At 35.0% G+C, this 23,953-nt stretch overlaps 1 protein-coding gene across 1 annotated transcript; it reads left to right on the top strand.

The window, feature by feature from the left end:
- Nucleotides 1-6,272: 6,272 nt before the first annotated feature.
- LOC110112289 (uncharacterized protein At4g18257-like) lies at nucleotides 6,273-15,582 on the top strand. The gene is made up of 3 exons (XM_020844459.2): nucleotides 6,273-6,638; nucleotides 14,502-14,819; nucleotides 15,016-15,582. The coding sequence occupies exons 1-3, from the start codon at nucleotides 6,373-6,375 to the stop codon at nucleotides 15,170-15,172; spliced, it is 741 nt and encodes a 246-aa protein (XP_020700118.1). The 5' UTR covers nucleotides 6,273-6,372; the 3' UTR covers nucleotides 15,173-15,582.
- Nucleotides 15,583-23,953: the final 8,371 nt, after the last annotated feature.

Genomic DNA, 23,953 nt, shown 5'->3' with positions numbered 1-23,953 from the left:
TTAACTGTTATTGAGCTCTAGCTCAACTCGAGCTCATTTACTAAGCTCGAGCTCTACTCGTTGAGAAATTCATTGACTCAAGCTCAACTCAATTGCTCGAACTCATTTAGAAAGCTCAAGCTGGACTCGATCGTTGAGCTTGATTTCTTAGTTTTAAATTTTAAAAAAAAAAACAGTTTTTTTTTAGATTTTTTATTTTTTAAATGAAGAATTAATTTAAAATAAAATAATTATGTAATATTAATTTAAATTACTTATTAAATATATTTTAATTTGATCGAGCGGCTTAACAAGCTTTCAAGTCGAGTCAGGCCGAGCTCGTTTAATATGCGAGCTCGAGTATAGGCTTGAGCTCGAACTCGTGACTTGATAAGCTCGACTCGCAAGCTCGTTAATGAGTCGTACCCCTAGTTGAAACATATCAGACCATGAGGTCGATATAATAGAGTGCGATCACACCATATATAATAGAACATTTGACAAATAATATATTATTATATTCAATGGCATAAATTCAAAAATTATAATTGATCGAAGTAGTAAAAATATTTTTGCAATAATAAGAGGAGTAAAGTAAAAATTGTTACGGCAGCAGCAAGATGATAAGCCACTTATTATGCTTGTAACTATACATCTTTCAGTCATCCCACATTTTTTATTCCACATTGAAGATTTTATTTTATTGCTCTTTTTTTGGTTTTCTTCTTGGTAGGCCAGTATAATATCTATTTGTTGGGTCCAAAAATTAATTAGCAAGTATTGATTGCTCCATTTGTGTAATACATTTAGGGTTCGTTTGTGACGGCTTTTTTGCTGCTTCTTAAAGTAGCTTTTTAGTACAAAAATTATAATTTTTTGTACTAAAAAGTTGTTTTAAGAAGCAGTAAGAAAGCCGTCTCAAACGAAGCCTTAGTCATCCCTTTTAGTCATCCCACTACATTTGTTTGTTGGATAAAAATATTAATTAAATAGAGTTCAAATAGGTTTTGAAAAGGTTATATAATTATATGTTTGGGTTTCACAGTGCAGTAATTTTGTTATCATGAGCCTATTCTCATTGAGGTTATGAAGTTAAAATTCTTAGAGAGAAATCCCCTATGATGCTAAGTTGAACATCCAAAGAAGTGTTTACAATTAAAGATTTATTTATATGAAGGAAGTGAATATGGTACCCATGTCAGCGAGGAGAAGGAAAATGATGATTCCTTTAGTTTTTTTTTTTTTTTTTTTTTTTTTTTTTTTTTTTTTTTTTTTGTGACGAGGAAGCAGTCTTTAGGTCAATGAAAATCCCGGTCGACCTAGCATGCAACCCAAACCAATTTACATTGGCCAATACTTAAGGCTTTCACTATTTGCCAAGGGATTCGAACCAGGGATCTAGGTTTTGCCCAGCCGGCTCTTCACCACTCGAACAAGCAGCGGTGGGTATGATTCCTTTAGTCATATAGAGAGTTGATTATGTGCTTTTACAGATGCAAGAGATCACTTTATCTTTATGGGGTGTACTAAAAGAAAATATAAAAATGTGATATTTAAAAGAAGGCATGTGAATACTAACAAGTATTTAAGTAGAAAATTTATAAACTAATGAATCCATGTACCATTAATTCTCTATGCCCAATTGAGAAATAATAATTGCTATGTTTAAAACTTGGGCAATATGGATAATAGATAACTCCCAAAAAAGAGAAAATGATGGTGGCATTAGAATTGCATTTTGTTATAACATGGCTAGATAGAAATATATCCATTCCATTGCTTTATGTTTGTATACTATCATTTCAAAATTATACATCGCATATGGATTTATGATATTTTTCTAATTAGGGAGTGTGTCTTGCAATATCAAAATATATTTTGAGATGATATTGATATCTTAGATGAACTGGTTGATCAATATTATGAAGCAATAATTATTGAGTTTATGAAATACGAAAAGCTAAAAGACCTCCTCAAGTGGCATGCAGTAATGTTTATGTAATTAGTGATGAAGATAAGTTCTAAAGGTCATGAGCATATATATATATTTCACTATTATCTATTGATCTAAAATAAAGTTCATTGGACTATATGTGAGATTACAATGTCAATGAAAATGATGACATTGTGTGGTTCTAACTCTTTCATAATTGTAGTTCAAACATTAAAGAAGATAAGAAATCTATTGTCTAAAAGCTTTCTTACATTATTAGAATAGTTGGAGTTATGGCACATAGACAAGGAGATCTTTCAACATAACCACCTTAGAAAATTGAAGAGGACCAACATAGTGAGGTGCCAAAGTCTAGCATAAGATTGATGGCATCTAATCAAAAAATATATTGTGCCATTGTAAAAGTGAGATTTTAATAAGTGGTTAACATTTATTTTTGCAGTGGGGTATCCACCACATTATGTCACTACAAGAAAATCACATGTTACCGGTGGCCAAAATTCGCCGGAAAATGCCCAAAATCCGTTGGAAATTAGCATTTATGGTGGATTTGCTAATTTATTGCTAATTTCGACTTAAATTTTTTAAACAGTAAAACGCGCGTCTGAAAAATGCTATCGGCACAAAATAGTCCGTTGGAAATATTTCCAGCAGATTTCAGGAGAAAATAATCCTCCAGTAAAATTGTCAATGGAATTTTATGTCGGAAAAATCAAAAAGAAATTTTAAAATCTGACAGACCCACCCCAGCCCATCTAAGCGGGTTCGAATTCCGTCGAATTTATTTTCGCCAGAAATTAACTATTTTCATGTACTGTGCACCTAATTGTAAAAAAGAATCTCCAAAAAATCATAAATGTTCATATAATATTCTTTGGAGTTAAAGTATGTGTAGATTCATTTTTCAACAACTTAAATCCTTAAGGTTTGTTTAGTTTGATATGTTTAGATTTATGTTTACATTGTTCCTTGTTCTCTTAGATCCTCTCATATGTTATTATTTTCTAGTGTGTATGGTTGTGTGTATGTATATGAATTTAATCTTATAGTATGAGTATAAATTCTCAATAATTGTTTGTAATAGCTTGCATGCATGTTTATAAGCTTCAGTCAATGGGCAGTAGACTCATTAATTAAATTTTCTACAAGTTGTGAATTTTCATTCAATTCAATTCAACTTTGTAATCAATGCCACTATGTAGCCATTAACAGCTTAGTTCTTTTCATGATTTTTTCCAAAATCGATAAAATACAGTGCTCACTTAAACTTTAGACACTAAATAATATTCCTTGTAATAATGGTTAGTTTTGAACTCTACCATGATATTCATCTAATGTTATAAGCATAAGCATTATGATGTGCCTCTAAAAATAATACATAGAAAACATTGATAATACAATTGTGTCAATAAAAAATAAACACTAAGCTATTTCTCAAGATTATTGAATATATTATCTAACCAAGAAATATTTAATATATGTTTTCCCCGGACCCAGCTAATTGAACTAATCTATTATGAATCCTCACACATTCTGATTTGGTTATTGATTTTAAGCTTTAAAGTGTATAATTAACCTTAAATAAGTTTAGAATCGAAAGTGAAGAAGAAAAAATCATAAAGAGGCGAAATCTTTAGAGCATCGTGGTGCTAGGAGCTGTGGCACTACAACAATATCCTCTCTATTTTGGGAAAGGATTTAATGGAGCATTGCGATGCTGGGAAGGATCACTGTGGCGCTTGGCTCTCGGATTAGAGGAACATAGGAGGATTTGGAATATTCTGGTGGAGCGCTGCGACGTTGGGGAAGTGAGTGTTGCAGAAATGATGTTTAAAAAAAATCTAAATTCATTTCTAAATTACCCTAACCCACACCCCCAACCCCTCATTTGTTGGAGAATGAAGAGATAAGAGAGAGAGGAGAAGAGAGAAAATTAGGAGAGAGATTCGAAGGCTGTATAGTTGAATCAGTCTGTCAGGCCATTTAAGAGTTTTGTTGAGTATGAGGAAAACTTCTAAACACCTAGCATTGCAAAATTGTCCTCGCTATGTTGGGTTTTATGATGTTTTCACCATGTAACTTCTTTATATTGTAGCTAGCTTTATTCTTAACACTTTGAATATAAAAAATTTAAAATTTACCAGGTAGTTTTCTATGAGATAATCTCTGTGTATATTGAATAAATGATATATTTGTAATCATTATTATAATTCTCTAAAAATCTTAAAATGTTGCTCTAAATGTTCATCTGAAATTATAATTAGAAAAGAAAATGTTAGGTATGTATGCTTATACACATGCAATGTTATCCCAATTTTGATATTTTCTTATAGTTAATATATTATCATAGTCATATTTAAAGTTATAATTATATGTTGATATATTCAAATTACACTAGGAGAAGTTTTGATATTATAATTATCATAATCATGACATTGAAGAAGTTCTGATTTCTAAAATGTTACAAGTGCATTCTCTGAAATGTTACAAGGGCTCTATACATTCTGTTCTAACCCCATCTGTCGTGTGAATGTAAGAGGCTTTCTGACTTCATTTATTTTTATGCAGGTGTGGGAGGTTTTTGTTGTGCTCTAAACCCAATTGCTTTATGTGGGTGCGGGAAGTTTATGCTCTATTCTGACCTCACTAATGTTGGGTAGGTGTGAGAGGTTAAAAGAGAGTTATAAATGAAAGTTGAGTTCTAAGCAAGCCTCGAGATATGTGCATAGTACATTCATGCATTACATATTCTGATAATTTAAATAAATTCACGTATAAAAATTATTCTGGTAGCAAGTACATTATGACATTTTGATAACTCTGTGAAGTTTACTAATAAAAGTATAAGTGACAACTCTTATAATGTGCATATGCTGACAGCCTTATGAAAGTGTTATTGTGAAAGGTATAAAGGCAAATGCGATATGTAAAGTCAATTAGAAATTGATGAATTGATGTTTTTGAAACATAAATGTGTTAAATTTCATCTAAGTTGCCTCTTGTTTTTATTTGGTTTATACTCTGGCATTTTAACTTATACTTGAATGTTTTACTATTTAAAATAAAATGGATATTAATATCTATGACAGGAATGTAAAAGAAGTCTACTACACCTCTAATATTCAGTCAAAGGAAAGGGGCCAATATAATAAGGGCAAGATTTTTTAGGTTTTTTATAATTCAGTTTTTTATTTTTTATTTATAAACTTAATATGAACTGAATTATTATATATATATATATATAATGACTACACATATTTGAAATTTCTTGAAGTGGATAAATTATTAAGTGGGACGTTGAAGGCGTCCGAACTCGAATGAGGAGACGCCACATCACCCAATGCACAATGCATTGCATGATGTGGTGCCTCCTTATTTGCGTCCGAACACGATTGGCGTCCGCATGTAATAATCTCTTATTGAAGCGTCGGGCTAAAGAGCAATCACTCCCATGTTTTTAGTATTTAACATTAAAGGTAGTGGGTCATTTTTGGAAGGAAGCTTTGGGGGCTCTCTAACATAAGAGAAATTATTATGTGTGGTCACCAGATTGTCCTGAGGTCAATCAGAACACGCCATGTTATCCGGTATGCAATGGTATAAAATAAATTGATGATGTGGTGAGTCATCATTGACCTGAGTGATCGCATGTAATAATTTCGCCAAACATAAATACTAACTTGTTCACAATACTGTCAAGTATTACTATATTATGTCTTTACATCAATTTTTTTTGAAGTCTTTATATCATATGTTATTGTGTTTAATTTTAAAATTAGATCAAAATTAAGAAATGTATCTTTAATTATATAATATTTAAATATGATTTCTTCCCCACGAATGTCAATGTTTGATTCAGCTACTTCAATGATATTTTGTAACTATTATCGCAAGCTTGTGAGGAACTTTCATTTGGTCCGGTCACCTAACGTAGCTCTACGTTCGGACGCCAGTAAATTAGTGTCACGTGTTCTCACTATTTACCGCGCGGCCCGACAATTAGACCCGGAATGGAGCCGGGATTGCTATGTTTGCGTATTGCTAGGTATTACTCGGTATTGCTAGGTATTGATCGATTTTGTTCGGCAATAACGAGAAATAACATTATGTGAATACCAATACCGAGCAATACCGAGAAATACCGAGCAATACCTAGAGCAATACCGAGCAATACGCGAACATAGCAATCCCGGGTCAGATCATCGGACCGCGCTGTAAAGAGTAAGAGCACGTGACGATATATTATTAGTGTCCTAAAGTAGAGCTACTTCAGATCATCTGATCTAATAATTGTTCTGCTGTCGTACTGTAGAAAATTGTTTAAAAAAAGGGCACCCGACCCGGCCGTTCGGACCGACTTGTACCTACAAAAGACCGGAGCTTTACCTCTCCCCGCAATTTTCCTCCGGTCAGCAATCCACGGCGAGAGAGAGAGAGAGATGGAGGGAGGGAGAACGAAGAGGATGGAGTCCCTGGGATGGCTGACGGAGTCGGCGGTGATGCCGAAGAAGCACAAGGCCATCGAGGGCGTGGGAGCATCCTCCATTGTAGAGCTCAAGGCTCAGCTTTACCGCACCCAGGAAGAATCCCGTAAGACTCGAGAGTCGGCCCCTGATTCCTCTGAGTACCTCCGTGCCAAGAAGAAGATTCTTCCATCTGGCCCGTTATCCCATAAGAACCCCGGAGTAGAGGAACGCGACAAGAGGTTGTTTTTTATTCCATTACAACCCCTTTCTTGCAAATCGAGAGATGTTTCTGTGGTAGATAAATATTTTGAGATGTTGCTTTCTTTGAGTAGTTTTTGTTTACTGAAGTTAGGCTTTATTCTGCTTATGCACTCATGTAAGGGAAATTAGGGTTTTGAAGATGTGGGATGCTTCCAATTTTCCGGCTTGTTTTTTGTGATGATGGAGCAATCGAATCTTTTTCTGATTTTCTCATTGTAACTGTTAACCGTGCAAAAATATATCACCATCTTCCTTCAGCAACATCAAAAAGGAAAAAAGGAAGATTGCTACTATCACTATGCGTCCATAAAAAATTACAGTTTAAAGCAAACTGCGCACAAAAATGAGCCACATTGTTACATGATCTACTTATAAGAGATTCACAAAATAAAATTTATACTTTGAATTATCATTTTTAGAATTCTATATAACCTTCAAATTCATTTTATGTTTGAAGATATGAGCCGTTGAGATTTTTTTTTTTAATTGAAAGGTTAGGATCATAGATTGGTAGAATTACATGCTAATTTTTAAATAGTAGTATACATAATTAAAAAAATTTATATTGAATGTGAAGACCCTTTTTGGGACTTTGTCCCTTGATCATGATCTATAATGCACCGACACGACACGGCGACACGGACACGAGACGACACGGACACGGGACACGGCAATTTTTAAAAAAGATAAGGAACACGGTACGGTGGACACACATAATATTTTTTTAATATTAATATACTAATTAGAATTTTTAAAAAATATTGGACACGACACGGCGTGGACAGATGTTTCTTTGAACCTTCACTTAATGCCAAGCCCCCCCCCACCAGTAACATAGCTCATTTTGCTAACAAAACAATCATACGATTATGAGTTACACCAAAATTAAATTTGATATGAAGTGAAATCAAAATATCTCAATAATAAGACAACATGATTATAACAATATACCAGTCTGCCGGGGTCCAAGGGGGCGCTGGCCCCTGCTGGTCGACCTGCCCGGTCAGGTCGCGGGGTCAAGGGTATCACCCCTGCGGGTTTCCGGGGCGCTGCCCCGGAACAAAATTTTATTGTAAGAGTAATTGAAGTGTCTGCTTATTTTAAAGCTCATAAGTTGTTTGTATGGGAAGATACCGAGTGGTATGCCGAGCATGTACCTAGCAGTACCGAGCATATACGTAGCAATACTAAGCTGTACTGAGCGTACGGAGCATGTACTGAGCGGTAGCGAGCAGTACTGAGCAGTACCGAGCATGTATGAGCAATACCTGAGCATGTATTGAGCGGTACTCGAGCATGTACTGAGCAATACCGCAGCATGTACTGAGCGTACCGAGCATGTACTTAGCGGTATCGAGCATGTACTAGCGGTACACGAGCTGTTACTAGCGAATCATTTAATTACCGGACATGCGACCACGCGTGTCCGGATTTTAATTTTAATTTTTTTAATTGCGACATCGCCGATACCTCATTTAATTACGGACACGCGACACGCGTGTCCGATTTTAAATTTTATTAAATTTTTAATTGCGACACTCCAATGCCGTGCGGGACACGTGTCCATGTCGTGTCCGACGCATGTCCGTTTCCGACACTGCATACCCTCTCTAAGTGCCGTATCGGTGCATCATAGATCATGATTGATATATAACCTTTCTGCAATAGAAAATCTCATTGGTCAAATGTGAGGCTGGCTTATAAGCTTATTAGTTTTCTGGTTAGCATTATCCATCTTTTCATCATTCCACTACGTTCATATTATCATTTCTAGCTCCTTACTGGCCTTGTGCCACCATCCTAAAATAAGGTTAATTTAAGTCACCATTAATAATTATATTTTCTTCCATGGGTATTTGATGTTATAGTTTTTTCATCTCTCTTTACTAAATTGAATTTTTAAGCTATCTTATAATCTACTTAGTGCATAAGCACTATGGATGTTATCCTATGACTGCAGTGGACACGCGGACACGGACACGGGAAACGGCTTTTTTTTAAAATATAGGACACGGGTACGACGCAGACACGTCAATACATTTTTTTATATAGTGTATATATATTTAAATGTAATATCATATTAAAATGACAAACATAATAAATGAATGACTTGATAACTTTTCTAGCTTATAATATAAAATATCTAATACAACCACAAAAATATAAGCAAATAATCACTTACTACAACATCAAGCATTCATGCTTCAACTACTAGGATTAGCTTTAGAGGTTTGTTTTTGGCCTTCAATATCATCATCATTATATATCACTACTTTCAACTCTGGTTCAACAAGAGAAAGATTTGTAATTGTACAAAAAGAGAGGAGATGAAAATACCTTCACTGCCAAAGAAATGAAAATGAAAATATTCGATGAATGGGTATTAAATGCAGACGTTGATTTGGTGTTGTGGATAGGAAATAAGAAATTTAGTTTAAATCTCGCCAAACATAAGAAATTATATTTTAAAAAAAATTATAAAATATTTAAGATACGTGTGTCGGACATGCGTGTCCAATTAGTTTTTAATATTTTTTTAATCGGGCACGTGTCGGACGAGTGTCATGTCGGACACGGTGTCGGACAATGCACGCCTCTTTGAGGAGAAGTGTCGGTGCATCATAGATGTTATCATATCATGTTGACCCTGACTCAAATTCAACTCGACATATGAAGTAGTGGCACAAACTCGGGCTCGAGATTGAGTCAAGCTCCTGTTGGACTTGATTAAGCCGTTATAAGATAGAGCTCAATTAATGGCTTGACTTGGTTGACCATTAATGGCATGGGTTAGGTATGTTATGCTTAAACTTATTGTGTAAAAGAGAAGTAGGATTTTAACATTTCTCTATTTTTTTTACCAAAATATCCTTAGTAAGGTGAGTCATCTATTTGAGTTAGGTTGAGCTAATGGCTTGTTAAATCAAAGTCTTGAGCTTAGAAATGAGTCGACCTCGAGTCTTCTTGCAAGTTTTCTTGACTTAGTTACACTTGTAGCTCTAATTATTATTTATAATGTCCTCAATAATAATTAAATTGACAACAATCAACTGATTACCAACTCTATTCATTTATATTTTAGCCCTCTATCCAACGATATCCTTAGTTATTCTTACTTTTAACCTTCCAACATACAATAGCTTGTACCATTCCTTAATGTCTTTGTTTTTTATCTTTTTCTTTTTATTTTTTGCAAGTACATATTTATTCCTCTTCTACTGATTGTGCCTATTAACTCCATCTTTCAGACCCTCAAATTAGGTTTAGCAAATTTAGTTTTGGTGAATAATCCTTTTGCCGACCCCACGTAGTGAGATAAATGCTTGTTTTTGTTGTTGTGGTCAGTCTTTGCACACTTTTAACCATAATTGAGTTATGTTGTGGCGCCCCACTTGTAAGTGGTAGTGGTAACCTGGCTAATCCTTGCCTACTCTACATAATTTGTTAAATTATGTTGTGTTACTTCTGGATGAGTGTTTTGATGTCTTAGCAAACCCTTCCTTCTCTCGTGCTGGGTTGCTTCTAGGGAATTTCCTTGTGTTGGTAAAATTCAAATTTATTTTATTTTTTTGGCATTTGTCATTAATTTTTTTATTGATTGTCCACTTAACATCAACACTCAACTTCTCTCATTTGAGCTTATTAGGAGAACGTTGGTTTTCATTTGTGATGCTTTTAGAATGGTAAGAACAACGGATACTGATTTAGAGGAATTGGATCATTTTATTGATTTTTCAGATCTTGTGATGTTTTTTTGTCTTACCTTTTCCAGAACTGAACCTCCTACCCCCTTTCTTTCCCCAAACAATCCTAAATCAAAATATCATGTTTATTCCTTCTAGTTTTCTCTGCCAGGAAGGAATACCTGCTGATGCTAATGGAATGCAAGCATGTTATGTGCTGCTTCACAACTTGTCCCTACCTTTACCTGTTTTGGTTCTAAAAATAAAAAAAAGACAATCTCAAGCTTGAATCTTGGAACTCATTTGTGAAACGGGTCTGGAACTAGGCTTTTATTGGTTCTGATTGTTTGATTATTTGAAACCATTTTAAAATTACAAAAGGTCAAATTGGGTGTTTTTTTTTTAATTTCTCTCTTTCATATCTACATGATAAGAGTACATGTTTTAGATATATTGGATCTATTGTTCAGAGTGATGGTGAAATTGATGGGGATATTATCAGCAGAATTCAAGTTGGATGGTTGACGTGGAGGAATGCATCGGGCTTATTGTGCGATAGAAAAGTCCCCCTCAAACTTAAGGGAAAATTCTATAAGATGGTGGTGAAACCTGCAATGCTTTATGGTGCCGAATGTTGGCCATTAAAAGAGAAGCATAATACTAAGTTAAGTGTTGCAGAGATGAGGATGCTTAGGTGGATGAGTGGCTTGACCCTTAGAGATAGGATACGAAATGAGCATATATGTGAAAAAGTTGGAGTAGCTCTAATGGAAGATAAGATTAGAGAGAGTCGCCTTAGATGGTTTGGTCACATTAAACGGAGGCCTTCCGATGACCCAGTTAGGAAAGTTGAGGTATTAGATTTGATTTATGTTAAGAAAGGTAGAGGTAGGCCTAAAAAGACTTGGTTAGAAAATATTATAAATGATTTTTCTTTATTAGATTTAAATGAAAATTTGACTTTTAATCGGACACAATGGCGAAAAAGGATTCATGTAGCCGATCACACGTAGTGGGACAAAGGCTTGTTGTTGTTGTTGTTCTTTCATATCTACCTGCATATTAAGATCCAAATTATATATAGCATACTTTGGAAAAACTTCTCTAAAATAACACAAACATTTTGTTGACTCCTAGATATGAGATTCCTCCATAAAATTTGATACCTATAAAACCCTAACATTAAAAGCCGTTAAGTCCCTAGCAGGCCCGATTTCTCCATGCTGACCCAAAATCAATGTAGGATGGGCCTGAATTCTTCTTGGTGACTCTAACAGCTATTTTAAGATCCATTTCAAGTTTTGCAAATGTAAAATTTGATTTTTCAAGGATTCTAACAGCTATTTTTTCATGCTTTTCTATAAAACCTGTCACTTGGGTTGGTAAAAGACTACTGAAAATATTGCAAAAACTAAAAAATTCCCTTCCTCGCTTATTTCTCTCAAGGCTAAATCACTGTCATAACTGAAAAGCTGAATCATTTCATAGCCAATACATTTGCAAGGAGTCTGAAGGGTGTCAGGTGCCAAAGGACCTTTAAAGAAATACATGTATCTTATGGGTTTCTAAAAAATAGCCAGTTATTGGTTTCAGTAGCAGCGTGACCTAATTTCTTGGTTTATTAACTTTTACTCAAAATGACTTCATTTCTTTTTAACCGACATATGTCCAGTGTTGTTTTTTTAGCCATTTGGAGCTTTTCTGGAGTTTATTACTATTTATTGGAAGCCATGTTATGCGATTGAACTTTTTATTTACATAGGATTAGTTTTGACTCAGTGCTACTTGTTTATTAACCAACTAGGTGATGAGGACATCGGAAGATCAACGACTACGATCTAGAGCTTATTTTATTTATTTTATTTTTATGTCTTATGTACTAGTTTATCTTATATTACTGTTTTTCTCATTTTACCCTTAGGAGTGGTCATGTAGTGTTGTAGCCCGAAGGGCGTTTTAGTCTTTGTTATTTTTCTTTTCATGAGGCCTATTTATAGGCTAACTCTCTTGTATTGGAGGATGATTGATTAATGAAAATTCAGATTTCTCTGTCTCCCTCAATGTTTAGTGTTTGAGAGAAGAAGGAAGACCCGAGGTGTGGGCAATCGCAATACTCGTCAACCTTTGGAAGAGTTCAAGGTTCGCGGTTCTACGATCTTTTTGTGAGTTCTTGGTTCTTTATTTTAGTCTTAATCTTCCTCGTTCCTCTTCCCCTATACCGCCGGCAATCCCCTCCCTTTCTCCCCAAACCGACGGCCTCAACCACTTACCGTGATTCCCCATTACCCGCTGCCCCTCCACCTCCTTGCCGCCGGCCACCTTGGCCCTCCCACCATTCATGATGATTTTCATCATCATTACCACTTACCAAAACTCACCCAAGTGATTTAGGAAGATAACTCATCAATTTGAATTTCAAATAACTTCCTAAATCGACATAGCTATATTTGAAAAGTGTATTTATTTGCAATCAATTATATATCATAAATTTTGCAATTCAAAAAATTCAAATTTCACCATAATTACTTTCCTAATTTTCTTTGTCATTAATATGGAAAGGTTTACTTTGAATTCAAATAAATATTTGAATTTCAAATATCTTCCCTATTAATAAGCCCCAATTAGGAAAGCTCCCCCAATTAAATGAAATATGAAATCAAGATTCAGATTTGATTTAAATCAGTAATTAAATCCCTGGGGCCCACATGCATTGAACCTAGACGCCTAATCCTTTCACCCCATATGGCCGGCCCCTTTTCCCCTCTCTTGCTTAATTATTTCCTTCTAAATCAAACCCAATCTCCCCCCCCCCCCACCAACCCCCCCCCCCCCCCCAAATCAGCCACCTCTTTATTCTCCTTAATTACTTGGGATTTGAAATTCAAATCCCTTCCTAATTCCCAATTCGAAAATTCTGAAACATATTTCAGGTTTTCCCTCTTTGGTCTCCTACCTATTGAATCCAAAATCGGGCCCAAAGTTGTGCCGCTCCTCCCTACTCTAGCCGGTCATTCCATCCCCCTCCTTCATCCACTGGTTACTCTTCCAAACCCTTCCTGTGACTGCTGAAAGTAAAGCCCCTGCTGGAGTTATTTTGCTGTCCAGAGAAATTCTGCATCTCTTCCTGCTGTCCGGCCAATCGGGAGATCTTCGTGTGCTGTCCTAAAGTTTCCGATTGCTGCCCACCACATCAAGAAGGGTCTTGGTTGCCGTCTACTTCATCTCAAGCCCCCAAACAGCCACCAAAGCTTCGTATATTCTATTTCTTTTTCTTTGGGTAAACTCTTCCCCCGACCCCTTTATCTTTATAGTTACTTCTCAATTGTGGTCTTAGTAGATTCATGAGAATAGTGTCAATACTCCTCCGCTAAAACTTAGTACTATTAGAGAGTTGAGTGAGGGATATCTCTCAGAGACTAATCTTATTGTTAGCATAGGGATTTATTGTTGAAAATCAATCATGTATGCAACGTTAGATTAAATTGATTGTGTTATGATCTTAACTTCTATGCTTGTGATTTAGCCTAAGCTCGTCTTACCACCCTTGTGTTTTATTTTGTCTTTCAAAATCACTCTAAGGATATAATTATTGTGCTCTAAAATTAAGCGTGCAAATTCATTAAGTAACTCATCTTCGCATGTACGTTCTACATCACTAGGCTTACAGCTAAAATGCAGAACATCTATATTCTCTGTCATGCATCACGATGAATTATTTTGTGCGGATGCCAAACGCTGTTCAGAGTCCAATAAAAATTTGCCACGTCAGCCCCTACTCGGTACAGCTGCAAGGTACTGCTCTGTACCGAGCTCGGTATTGGATGGTGTGACTGCACTTGATTGGCCTCTAGACAGTAAGCTGTGTCCGGTATCCGCACATAATAATCTCTCCATGCATCACCAGCCATATTATGGACGCGAGCTAAGAAAGTTGCTTGTTTTTTAAAAAAATGTCGTTTGGGTTGGTAAAAGGCTAATGAAAATTTAGCAAAAACTCAAAAAAATCCTCTTTCTATAAAACTTGTGATCAAATCTGTGGTTTTCTGGCAAATAAAGATCTTATCCAAAGATGGAACATTTATGTTCGTTGAGTTCTCTAAAGAATAGATGGTTTAATCAAGGTTGTTCTCTAAACTATTTTTCTACGCATTAGTACAGAGACAAGCTGGAGCTGAAAGCTATAAAAGATGGCTCAGTAAGCTATGCAGCTCTAGAGAGGAAAGCTGAACTATATGAAAAGCTAGTTAGAGGTGAGCTCCCTGATGAGGAAGACCAAGAGAAGTACTGTGTGGATTTCTTCAAGAAAAGCATTACAGAAGTCGAACCTGAGCAGCCTGAAGAAAGAAGCCCTGCTTCTGGTTACCCTCAAGAAAAACAAGATGGTAAAGATGATGATGCAGTTCTAAGCACAAGGCCATTTGGACCTGGGCGAACAAACTCCACAGTAGATTCTGATGAGCACAAGCGTTTTGTGAGGTATATATTTTATTTATAAGCCTACTCTGATTTCAGCTTAGGTAAGGTTTCATTTGGTAAAAAACAATTTTTTAGTATAAAAATTAAAATTGTTGTACTATAAAGCTGCTTTAAAAAAGTCATCACAAATGAAGCCTAAAACTAGTTTTTTGCAATGATTTTCTACTGAAACATGGCAAATAACTTTTGCTATCAGAGAAGTTCATGAAGAGGCGAGCCAGGCCAGGGAGAAGAGTACACTGGTCAAGCTGCGACGGCAAGAGCAAGAGGCCGCTCGAAGAGAGAAACTCAGGCAGGCTTATCTGAGAAAACAGCTAGAGAAACTGACTTCTTCAAATCAGAAATCGGCATGATTATCTGATTTGTAAGCCATTGGAATGGGATTATGAAGGCTTCGTTTGGGACGACTTTATTACTATTTCTTAAAGCAACTTTTTAGAATAAAAAATATTTTTTTTGTATTTAAAAGCTATTTTAAGAAGCATGAAGAAAACCGTCCCAAACGAAGCCGAAGTTGCCATTGCTCAACTTTCATAGAAGCATTGGAGTCGCACAGTGGTTGTTATATGTGTAGTATTTGATACTTTTGAGAGATTTTCAGCTTTTGTTTGGGCTATTCATTGAATAATGGAGGAGGAAATCACAATGGGGGTTGCAGGAATGTAAATTAAGATAAAATGTTTGTCTTTTTCTTCAACGAACATGTAGAAAAGATCTTTGCTTGAGCCAGAATCAATTGGCTTCAAGGCAGATAGGTTTTCATCTCTCTCCCAGGCTGAGGGGCTGTTTTGTATAGGATTGGATTTAATTTTGGCGGAATTTAGTAAATTATGTAAATTCTTATTTAGTAAATTTTGAGGCTGTTAAATCTTAAAAACTGTTTGGTATGACAAATTTTAAATCTTGTTAAATTTTGAGGAACTGTTTGATAACAGATTTCAGGATTTAAGATAGTTAGAGATTTAAATATAAATAAATAATGTTGAATTACATCAATATGTTTGTTATAAATTCAAGATTACTCTATACTACATAATAAACGCAACATGAGCTCATACAATAGAAAGTAGTACATGCAGAAAGAGTACTTGACACTATGATATATTAATATTTATCTAAACAACGATAGACTACTATTCGATAGTAAAATTCATGTACTTCTTTCGTTAAATCTGTAAATCTTGTAGTCCGTAAATATGTAGATCCGTCGAACGTCTGAATTTATGAAATTCTAATTTTAGGCCGTAAATCTGTAAATTTAGGATTTACGAGGATTCAGATTTACTATGGGCTTGAAAATTGTTTGATAGGATTTATCGTAAATCTGGTGTAAATCCTGCTACAAATTAAATACAAAACAATCCTTAAGAGTTTGGGATAATTTTCTTACTGTTTTTTTTAGTATTTTAATACAATTTTTTTTAAAAGCAATAAAAAATCAGTGGCTAAAAGTTGTGCCAAATGAAGTCATAGATTTTGGTACTGTTTTTTCACTATTTTCAAGAAATTTTTTAGCTAAGAAATAGCTTTATAAAGCAGTAAGAACTCGTCCTAGATGAAATCTTAGGAGAGATTGATGTTTGGCTTTATGAAAATGAAAGTAAGCTTTCTCGGTTTGAAATTTGGCTTGATGAGAGATTGATGTTAGCATGGGCGGATCCCCATTGAGTTGAGGGGGGGCATATTTGCCCCCCCTCAAATTTTTTTTTTTTTTTAATTTTAGAGGGATATTTTGGAATATTTTGGGTATTTTGGGTATTTTGCCCCCTCTCAAAATTTTTTTTTGTCCTCATTTAATCAATCCTAAGCATCTTTGCCCATCCCCCACAAAAATTTTTTTTTTTGCCCACCCTGAAAAAAGAAGCTGGATCCGCCCCTGGATGTTAGTTTGAGTGGTTGATGTTGGCTATGAAGCAAAATGTTTGGCTTGGCTGCTTGCAGTTATGCTAATTTGGCCTTTTTGTGACATTTTCATAGATGCGGCTTCAAATTTGGTTGACTATGGCCCCCTTTTGATTGAGCCGTTGAGGAGAAACTGTAGATGTAAATAAGCATTTATGTGATTTGTCAGTATATTAAAGTTTTTTTTTCAATGCCTTGTCAGGTTAAATAAAATTTTATAGTTTTTTGGCAACTCATTTTTACTCATAAACTTTGAACTAATTCAATTGAAATGAGCTAGCTCGTTCTGATTTTCTGGTTAAGTTTGGATCAAATAGCTTCATTTAGGCGAGCTCGACTCGATTTCACGCTAGATTAAACTCGAGCCAATTTTGAGCCATGCTAGCTCAAAATCAAATAGGACGAGCCATTATTTGATTAAGAGCCTTAATATAATAACTCAAGTAGTCCTGAGATTAGGTTGAAATAGGATAATTCACAGTGAGATTGGCTCAAGAACAGTACTTTTCCGACGAGTCGAGCTTGAGCTTGTCATTTGAACATGGCTCGAGCTCAAGCTTGAGTTCAAGCTTGTCATTGAGCAGATTTGCCGAGTTCAATTTAGCCTTGACTCAAGTTCGGTTCAATTCATTTACAGCTCTTAGCTTCCTTCTTTTTTGGTGGCAAACACAAAATATCCAATTTTTTGCACTAAGAATTCATGCATATAAACTATAAAAATATGTAAACATTTGTAAATTTTTATTTATATATTAAAATTTCCATAAGTTTTAAACTAATTTGTCTGGTTTCATATTATTATGATTAGGGGTATCAATATTTAACACGACCAGAAAACCTGACTCGAACCCGATCCGAAAATTTCGGGTTCAGGTCAACCCGAACCCGAAACGGGTCGGGTTCGGGTTCAACATTTCGACCCGTTTCAAAAATCGGGTCGGGTTCGGGTTAACCCTTTGACCCGAAATTGATCCGAAAACCCGATTTTGACCAGGCAACCCGAGATTGACCCGATTTTGACCCATTTTTTACACGAAAAAGATGAGATAGACCCATTTTTGACCCGAAAACTAGCAATTTTTTTGTTTGAAACGGGTCATTCGGGCCGTGTCGGGTTGACCCGGACCTGAAGCGGGTAAAAATATTTTAGTGGGTTGGTGATGGCGATGGGCGGTGGCTGGTGGTCGGTGATGGTAGCGAAGTAGCCAATGATGATGGTGACCTGTGATAATGACGGTGATTAATAATAATGAGTGAAAAGATACGCACCATATTTATAAATCGTTCAAAATAAACCAATTTTAAAATATATCAAAAATAAACAAAGAGTCAAATATAAAATTCCTTAAAAAGTTATCTTGAATTTATTTTTCAAAGAATCAAAATAACTAAATATTTTCAAATCAAACACTCCCTTAAAAGATTGCCAGAGTCGTCAACATCCAAATTAATTCACTTTGTGTGCAGATTTATGACTATTCAGAGTGCACTATTGCTGAAATTATTAAAAATTTTAATCCAAATCAATAATACTATGCTGAATATAATGATCAAGATTTTGCTCATAAAATATCTTGGATAGAGGCCCACATAAGTTAGGCCTTAGTTGGGGGAACAATTATTGGATTGGGGCCCAGGTTTTGCATTTTTTAAAGCCCAACACAAGCCCTAAATAAGGAACAATTATTACGTCCTCCGACCGGACGTAGAGGAACGTCCGGTCGGAGGCCAAATCGCGTCAAAAAATGAGAAATACCTAGCAAATACCGAGCAATACCAAACAATAACGAGGAATACCATCACGTGAAGACTCAATACCGAGTTATACCGAGCAATACCGAGTTATACAAAAGTTGTACCGAGTTTTTCCTAGAAAAAACTCGGTATAGCTCAGTATAACTAGGTATTGATCTTCACAGAGCGGTATTTCTCGTTATTATGAAATAATACCTAGTAATACCGAGTTTTTTGGCTGGATTTTGCCTCCGACCGGACGTTCATCTACGTCCTTACACCGGACCTAATAAAAGTTCCTAAATAAGAGAGAAATTATCTTCTTGAACATAACAAATGAAAACTAGCGATTTTAGCCGGTTTAGCCTAATTTGATGTAAAAATAATTTTCAAGATGAATTAGGCTAGCCTTAATACTGGTTCACAATTAAACTGGTTGGACCCGTTTGTCCAATCCGATTTTTAAAACCCCGTGGACAAGACACGAAGAGTAGGTTTTTGATATTATTTTGAACCCAATAGCAAGCTTCTTTAAAAATAAAAAATAAAAAAGAGTGAGAAGAAGAAAATGACTTCTATTTATTAAAATGTGTTTCCACGCTCTCAAAGTAAATTTACACAAATAAAATTTATTTGGGATTTGATTTTTTAAGTGCTTTGATTAAAATATTGGGTGCCATAGATTTTTATTTGGTGAGATTTTTTATCAATATATCGAATTAAAGTTTCATTTGGAACAACTTTTTCTTGATTTCTAAAGCAATTTCTTAGTAAAAAAAAAATTGGAATCGAAAATTTAATACTAAAAAGTTGTTTTAGAAAGCAGTAAGGCAGCTGTCCCATACTAAGCCTAAGTGATGAAGTGCCACGAGTTTTGTATTTTATTTTTTTATTATAGATTTTCTCTTTATGAAACAATGCTAATCTTTGATTGGGAAAATATTTTTTTCATTAATTATTTTGATGAAGATTTTTTGCCTTCTCTCAGATCTTTTCAATGATAGATTCATAATATCATGGTGAATAGCATGTGCTCTTGATGAAGTATTCTCCTTAGAATAATTCAAATAATAGAGCATTCTTGTAACATTGACATGAATTGTGCTTCTTATTGTGGTCTTGATCATTATCAGATCTTCAAATGGCGTGTGACTCTATTAATGCTACCATATAAAATGCATTTGATGATGATATGCTACTGTAGGATGATTGTGAACAGCATAAATTCTTCATTTGATTTGCTTCACCTACTAGTTATTGTCATTGTGGCTAATATGCTCGATGTAATTATTTGATGGTTTGTAGACCGTAGATCAGTTAAGGGAGTTGTTTATTATTCAAGTGTCAACATGTAATATGATCACACCTCATCAATCGATCAATCGGAATATGTTAGCCACAATAACAATAACTAGGTGAAGCACAGTCAAAAGAGTATATCAAAAATAAGGAACTATTTATTAAATTATTGTGAATAGCTTAAGAAATTCTAACCAATGAATTAAATAAGGAACTATTTATAACATTTATAATGCATTTCAATCCATATAAAAAATATTCCTCATTGATATTAATAATGGATGGTGGAGATCATATTATCTCTTGATTAATTTATGATTGAATAATGTTACATCTTGATTTAACTAGGGCTAATCCAGATGACTTAAGCTGGGGGCCTAGTAATTGCATTTACTAGGTTTTCTTGTTGCTTCTTAAAGCAGTTTTTTAGTACAAAAATTTTAATTATTGAACTAAAAAATTATTTTAAGAAGCAGCAAGAAAGCCGTCCCAAACGAAGCCTTAGTCTTATGCTCTTGCTAATTATGTCTCTTGCAAACTTTTATTGTATCATTTTTTTAGCTAAGAATCTTGCCAGCCATTTGATGCTATATTTTATTTGAAAATTAGATTGATCATGATTTTCTTGCATGTACACAACAATTATGTTGTGATTAGTTATGCATGCATGTGAGTGAATTTTCATATTATGGATCTTTGGTTTGATTTCTCAGTAAGATCAAGAAGGTAATATATATACTGTTTTAGATTTACTAATTGGTTAGAAGATATGTAGAATGATTTTTTTAGTATTTGGCTCATTATTTATTTAGTTTTATTTATTCAATTTTGCTTGTATTTGGCTCGTGTTCAGTTCAAATTCTAGCGAGAAAAACACGAACATATTGTTTATGAATAATTTCAAATACAAGCCGAACACGAACATACTGAACTTAGAACAAGCTGGACTTCAACAACGACCAATTATCTCGAGCGCAGCTCGCTCTCACACTTTGTTCAAAGTTCTTAATGTAGATTTTGGAAAGAACTAAGAGATATATAAATTTATTTTGCTTCAATTTCACATTTAATGTTTTATTTTAACAAAAATTATATATAATTATTTTTTTCTAAAAAATATTAACACTCAATTTTTTCAATAATAATTTCCTATAAAATCTAAACAAAAAATGAAGAAAATTTTAATTAATAATCATTATAATTCATATATCACAAGTACATAAAATAAACACATAATTTTTCATTAATTAAATAAGAAAAAAATATTTTCAAAAATATATAAATTTTCCTAATCAATTGTTATTTTAATTTATATTTTTTATTTTTCTCTCTTTCTATTCTCATCTAGATTTGTTGGTTAAGATCTATGAATACTAACTGAGAGATCTTAAGTTCGAAGCTTGTATATGTGATGTGTCTGAATTTATCTTAATGACTCATGTATATGCATGTGATGTCTCTGAATTTATCCTAATGACTCATATATCCAAAAAAAATCCTTCAAATAAAATATAGTATGGCCAATCAAACTAAATGTTATTCGTCTATCGCTTTATCGCTTGTTTACAGTTGGCGTAAGTCTTCAGGGCATCTCCAACAGAGAACTCCATTTTTCACGCCAAAATACCGTAAAACGCAAAAATGGCGTGGTGCTGCTCCAATCGAACGCCATTTTTTTGCTTATGCACGAAGGTAACGATCCTTCTCTTTTCGCGCGTTTTTCCGGTTTTGAGAGGAAAATAGCGTGGGTGAACAGTGCAACGCCAATATTGGCGTTGCACTGTTCACCTGCAAGCAAATGGCAGACGTTTTGGCGTTCGGCTGGAGCGACGGAACGACGCCAAACGCTCGTTTGGCGTTCGGTTGGAGATGATCTCACCCGAATGTAAAAAATAAGTCATTTTACATTTTCTCTATACTGTAAACAGTGTGACCCTAATATTACTATCGTACTATTCAAAACCAGAAAATGAATTTTGATTTATGATTCTACTATAAATCGAAAAAAATAGCTTATGGGATCAGATTGAAAAAAGGGTTAAATTATTGCTCCTTCATGCGAGCACGCAAAGCCATGCCATTCACGTGCACTTCGCTATTTGTTCTCTCCTATGGGCTTTGGCCATAGCAATTCAACCATGAAATTAATACCCACATGGCGAACGTACAAATTTTTTTTATTTTTTAATCACTTGTCAGTTTCAAGCACCTAAAGGCAGGTACCCTCACATGCATAAATAATTTTTTTAAATTTCTTTTAACCTTTGATAGAGCAATTAATCTCTCGATGAACCTACCAGCAATCAGTAGGCAGTTCCACCTTTGTAGGCATGTAAAGAATATAATATATATGTAAATCTCCCAAATTATTTTCATGACATAATCTCGAACAAGTATGTCTTCTTTCTCGATTACTAACTTATGGTAGATTAACGTAAAATGCAATGAGCAAGATGAAGTCATCCTAGCATAATAATTCCCCAACTTCACCCTCATCTTCCTCTTCTAACTCCATAATGAAGAGAATGGTCCCTTGTTGGAGGCTCTAAGTGTTGAGATCATTGCATTGAAGTAGACACATTTGACCACTTAGGCCTTTGCACTAATGAGAGAGAGAGAGAGAGAGAGAGAGAGAGAGAGAGAGATTGTATGCAAAGCCCTATATTGAATATCTATATCCACACTCATCCACGTACCCACGGGTATACCCCAAGGCCTCATGGGAGGGTATGGGCGGATACTCAATATCAGGGGATAAACCGATTTACGTTGTTAATCAATATATGCCTTATATTACCTCAATCCTCACTATGCAGTGCACATCACTAAACCGCGCTACTATCACTATTAAATCTGATACGCGGCTTGCAAGTTTGCAGTCAGAGCAAAGGGCAACAAGCCTCAAGGTCATCAATCCGTGGCAGACTGCATTTAAAAAGTGTGGAAAGTGAGTGGGTATGGGTGGGTACGACATCTCGAAAGTGGGTACCCAATCAGGACCCCATGTAAGTCTTTGCTTGTATATATATGGATGGATCACTTATCTGTGATTATCAAGAGAAAGGTAAAATGAAAGGAAAACTAGTGGATAGAATTGAATAAGATCTTAGCTCATCCATATTGTACTTGTTTACACACTCACATAAAAAATCTGTGGCAAGTTGCTTTCATGATTTTGATTAGCTAAACAAAACGCAAACGCAAACTAACAAAAACAAAAAAAACAAAAACAAAAAAAGGCACGTAACGGCTATTCTGTCAACTACAAATATAGATGAATTATTATGAACTGTGCTGATCGTATGTAGAAAAATCTGAAGATATGTCCACAAAGATATCAGATGAGCATATACGACTGCATGCATGCCTGGTTTAGCTAATTCTAACTGATTTTATTTATTTTTTTCAAAAACTTGTTCTGTTCCATCATGAAAATGTGAGGAGAACATTGATTGCTCTTACCGTACGCTACTTTGCTACAAGATAATGCTGCTCCTAACCACTGATTTCCCTTTCATTTTACCTCTTTTCATATAAAAACTCACACACAAGTAATCCATCCATAGATAAGCCTTTCACTACAAACATAAAAATTGTTGTGTCATGGAATAATTGCGGAGGTAGAGAAATATAAAGTTTAACATCTTATTTTTGTACGAAGAACCAACACACAATCAGATAAAAAGAGATGGTGCAGTATTTATAAGAGACACCAACATTTTTACGTGAAAAATCCTGAAAAGGAAAAAATGTGGGGCCTAACCCAATTTGAATGAATCCACTAATATTTGTAGTTGATTACGAATGAGACCCTTTCATTGGAGGGAAGGCCTTGGCTTGATGTAATAAATTTACATCATATAAAATGCATTATATGGTAAAAAATTGAAGAATCGGTATCTATATGTTCATTGGTCGGCATGACCGTAGTTGGCGGGCGACATAGGTCAAAAAAATCGTATTCGGGTGACGGTGGTCGAAAGAACTGTAGTCAGTGGGCTACAGAAGTCGGAAGGACCATTATCTGGCGACGAAAGTCGGAAGGATCGTAGTCGACAAGCTATGGAGGTCGGAAAGATCATAGTACGGCGATAGAGGTCGGAAGGACCGTTGTCTGGCGATGGAGGACGGAAGGATCGTAGGTGACAAAGGTCAGAAAGATTATTGTCTTATGATGGAGGTCGGAAGAAATATAATAT

The sequence above is a fragment of the Dendrobium catenatum genome, unplaced genomic scaffold, assembly GCF_001605985.2.
Source record: "Dendrobium catenatum unplaced genomic scaffold, ASM160598v2 fragScaff_scaffold_8, whole genome shotgun sequence".
NCBI lineage: Eukaryota > Viridiplantae > Streptophyta > Magnoliopsida > Asparagales > Orchidaceae > Dendrobium > Dendrobium catenatum.
The sequence above is the reverse complement of the archived record's forward strand: the minus strand, read 5'-3'. Positions and strand labels throughout refer to the sequence as shown.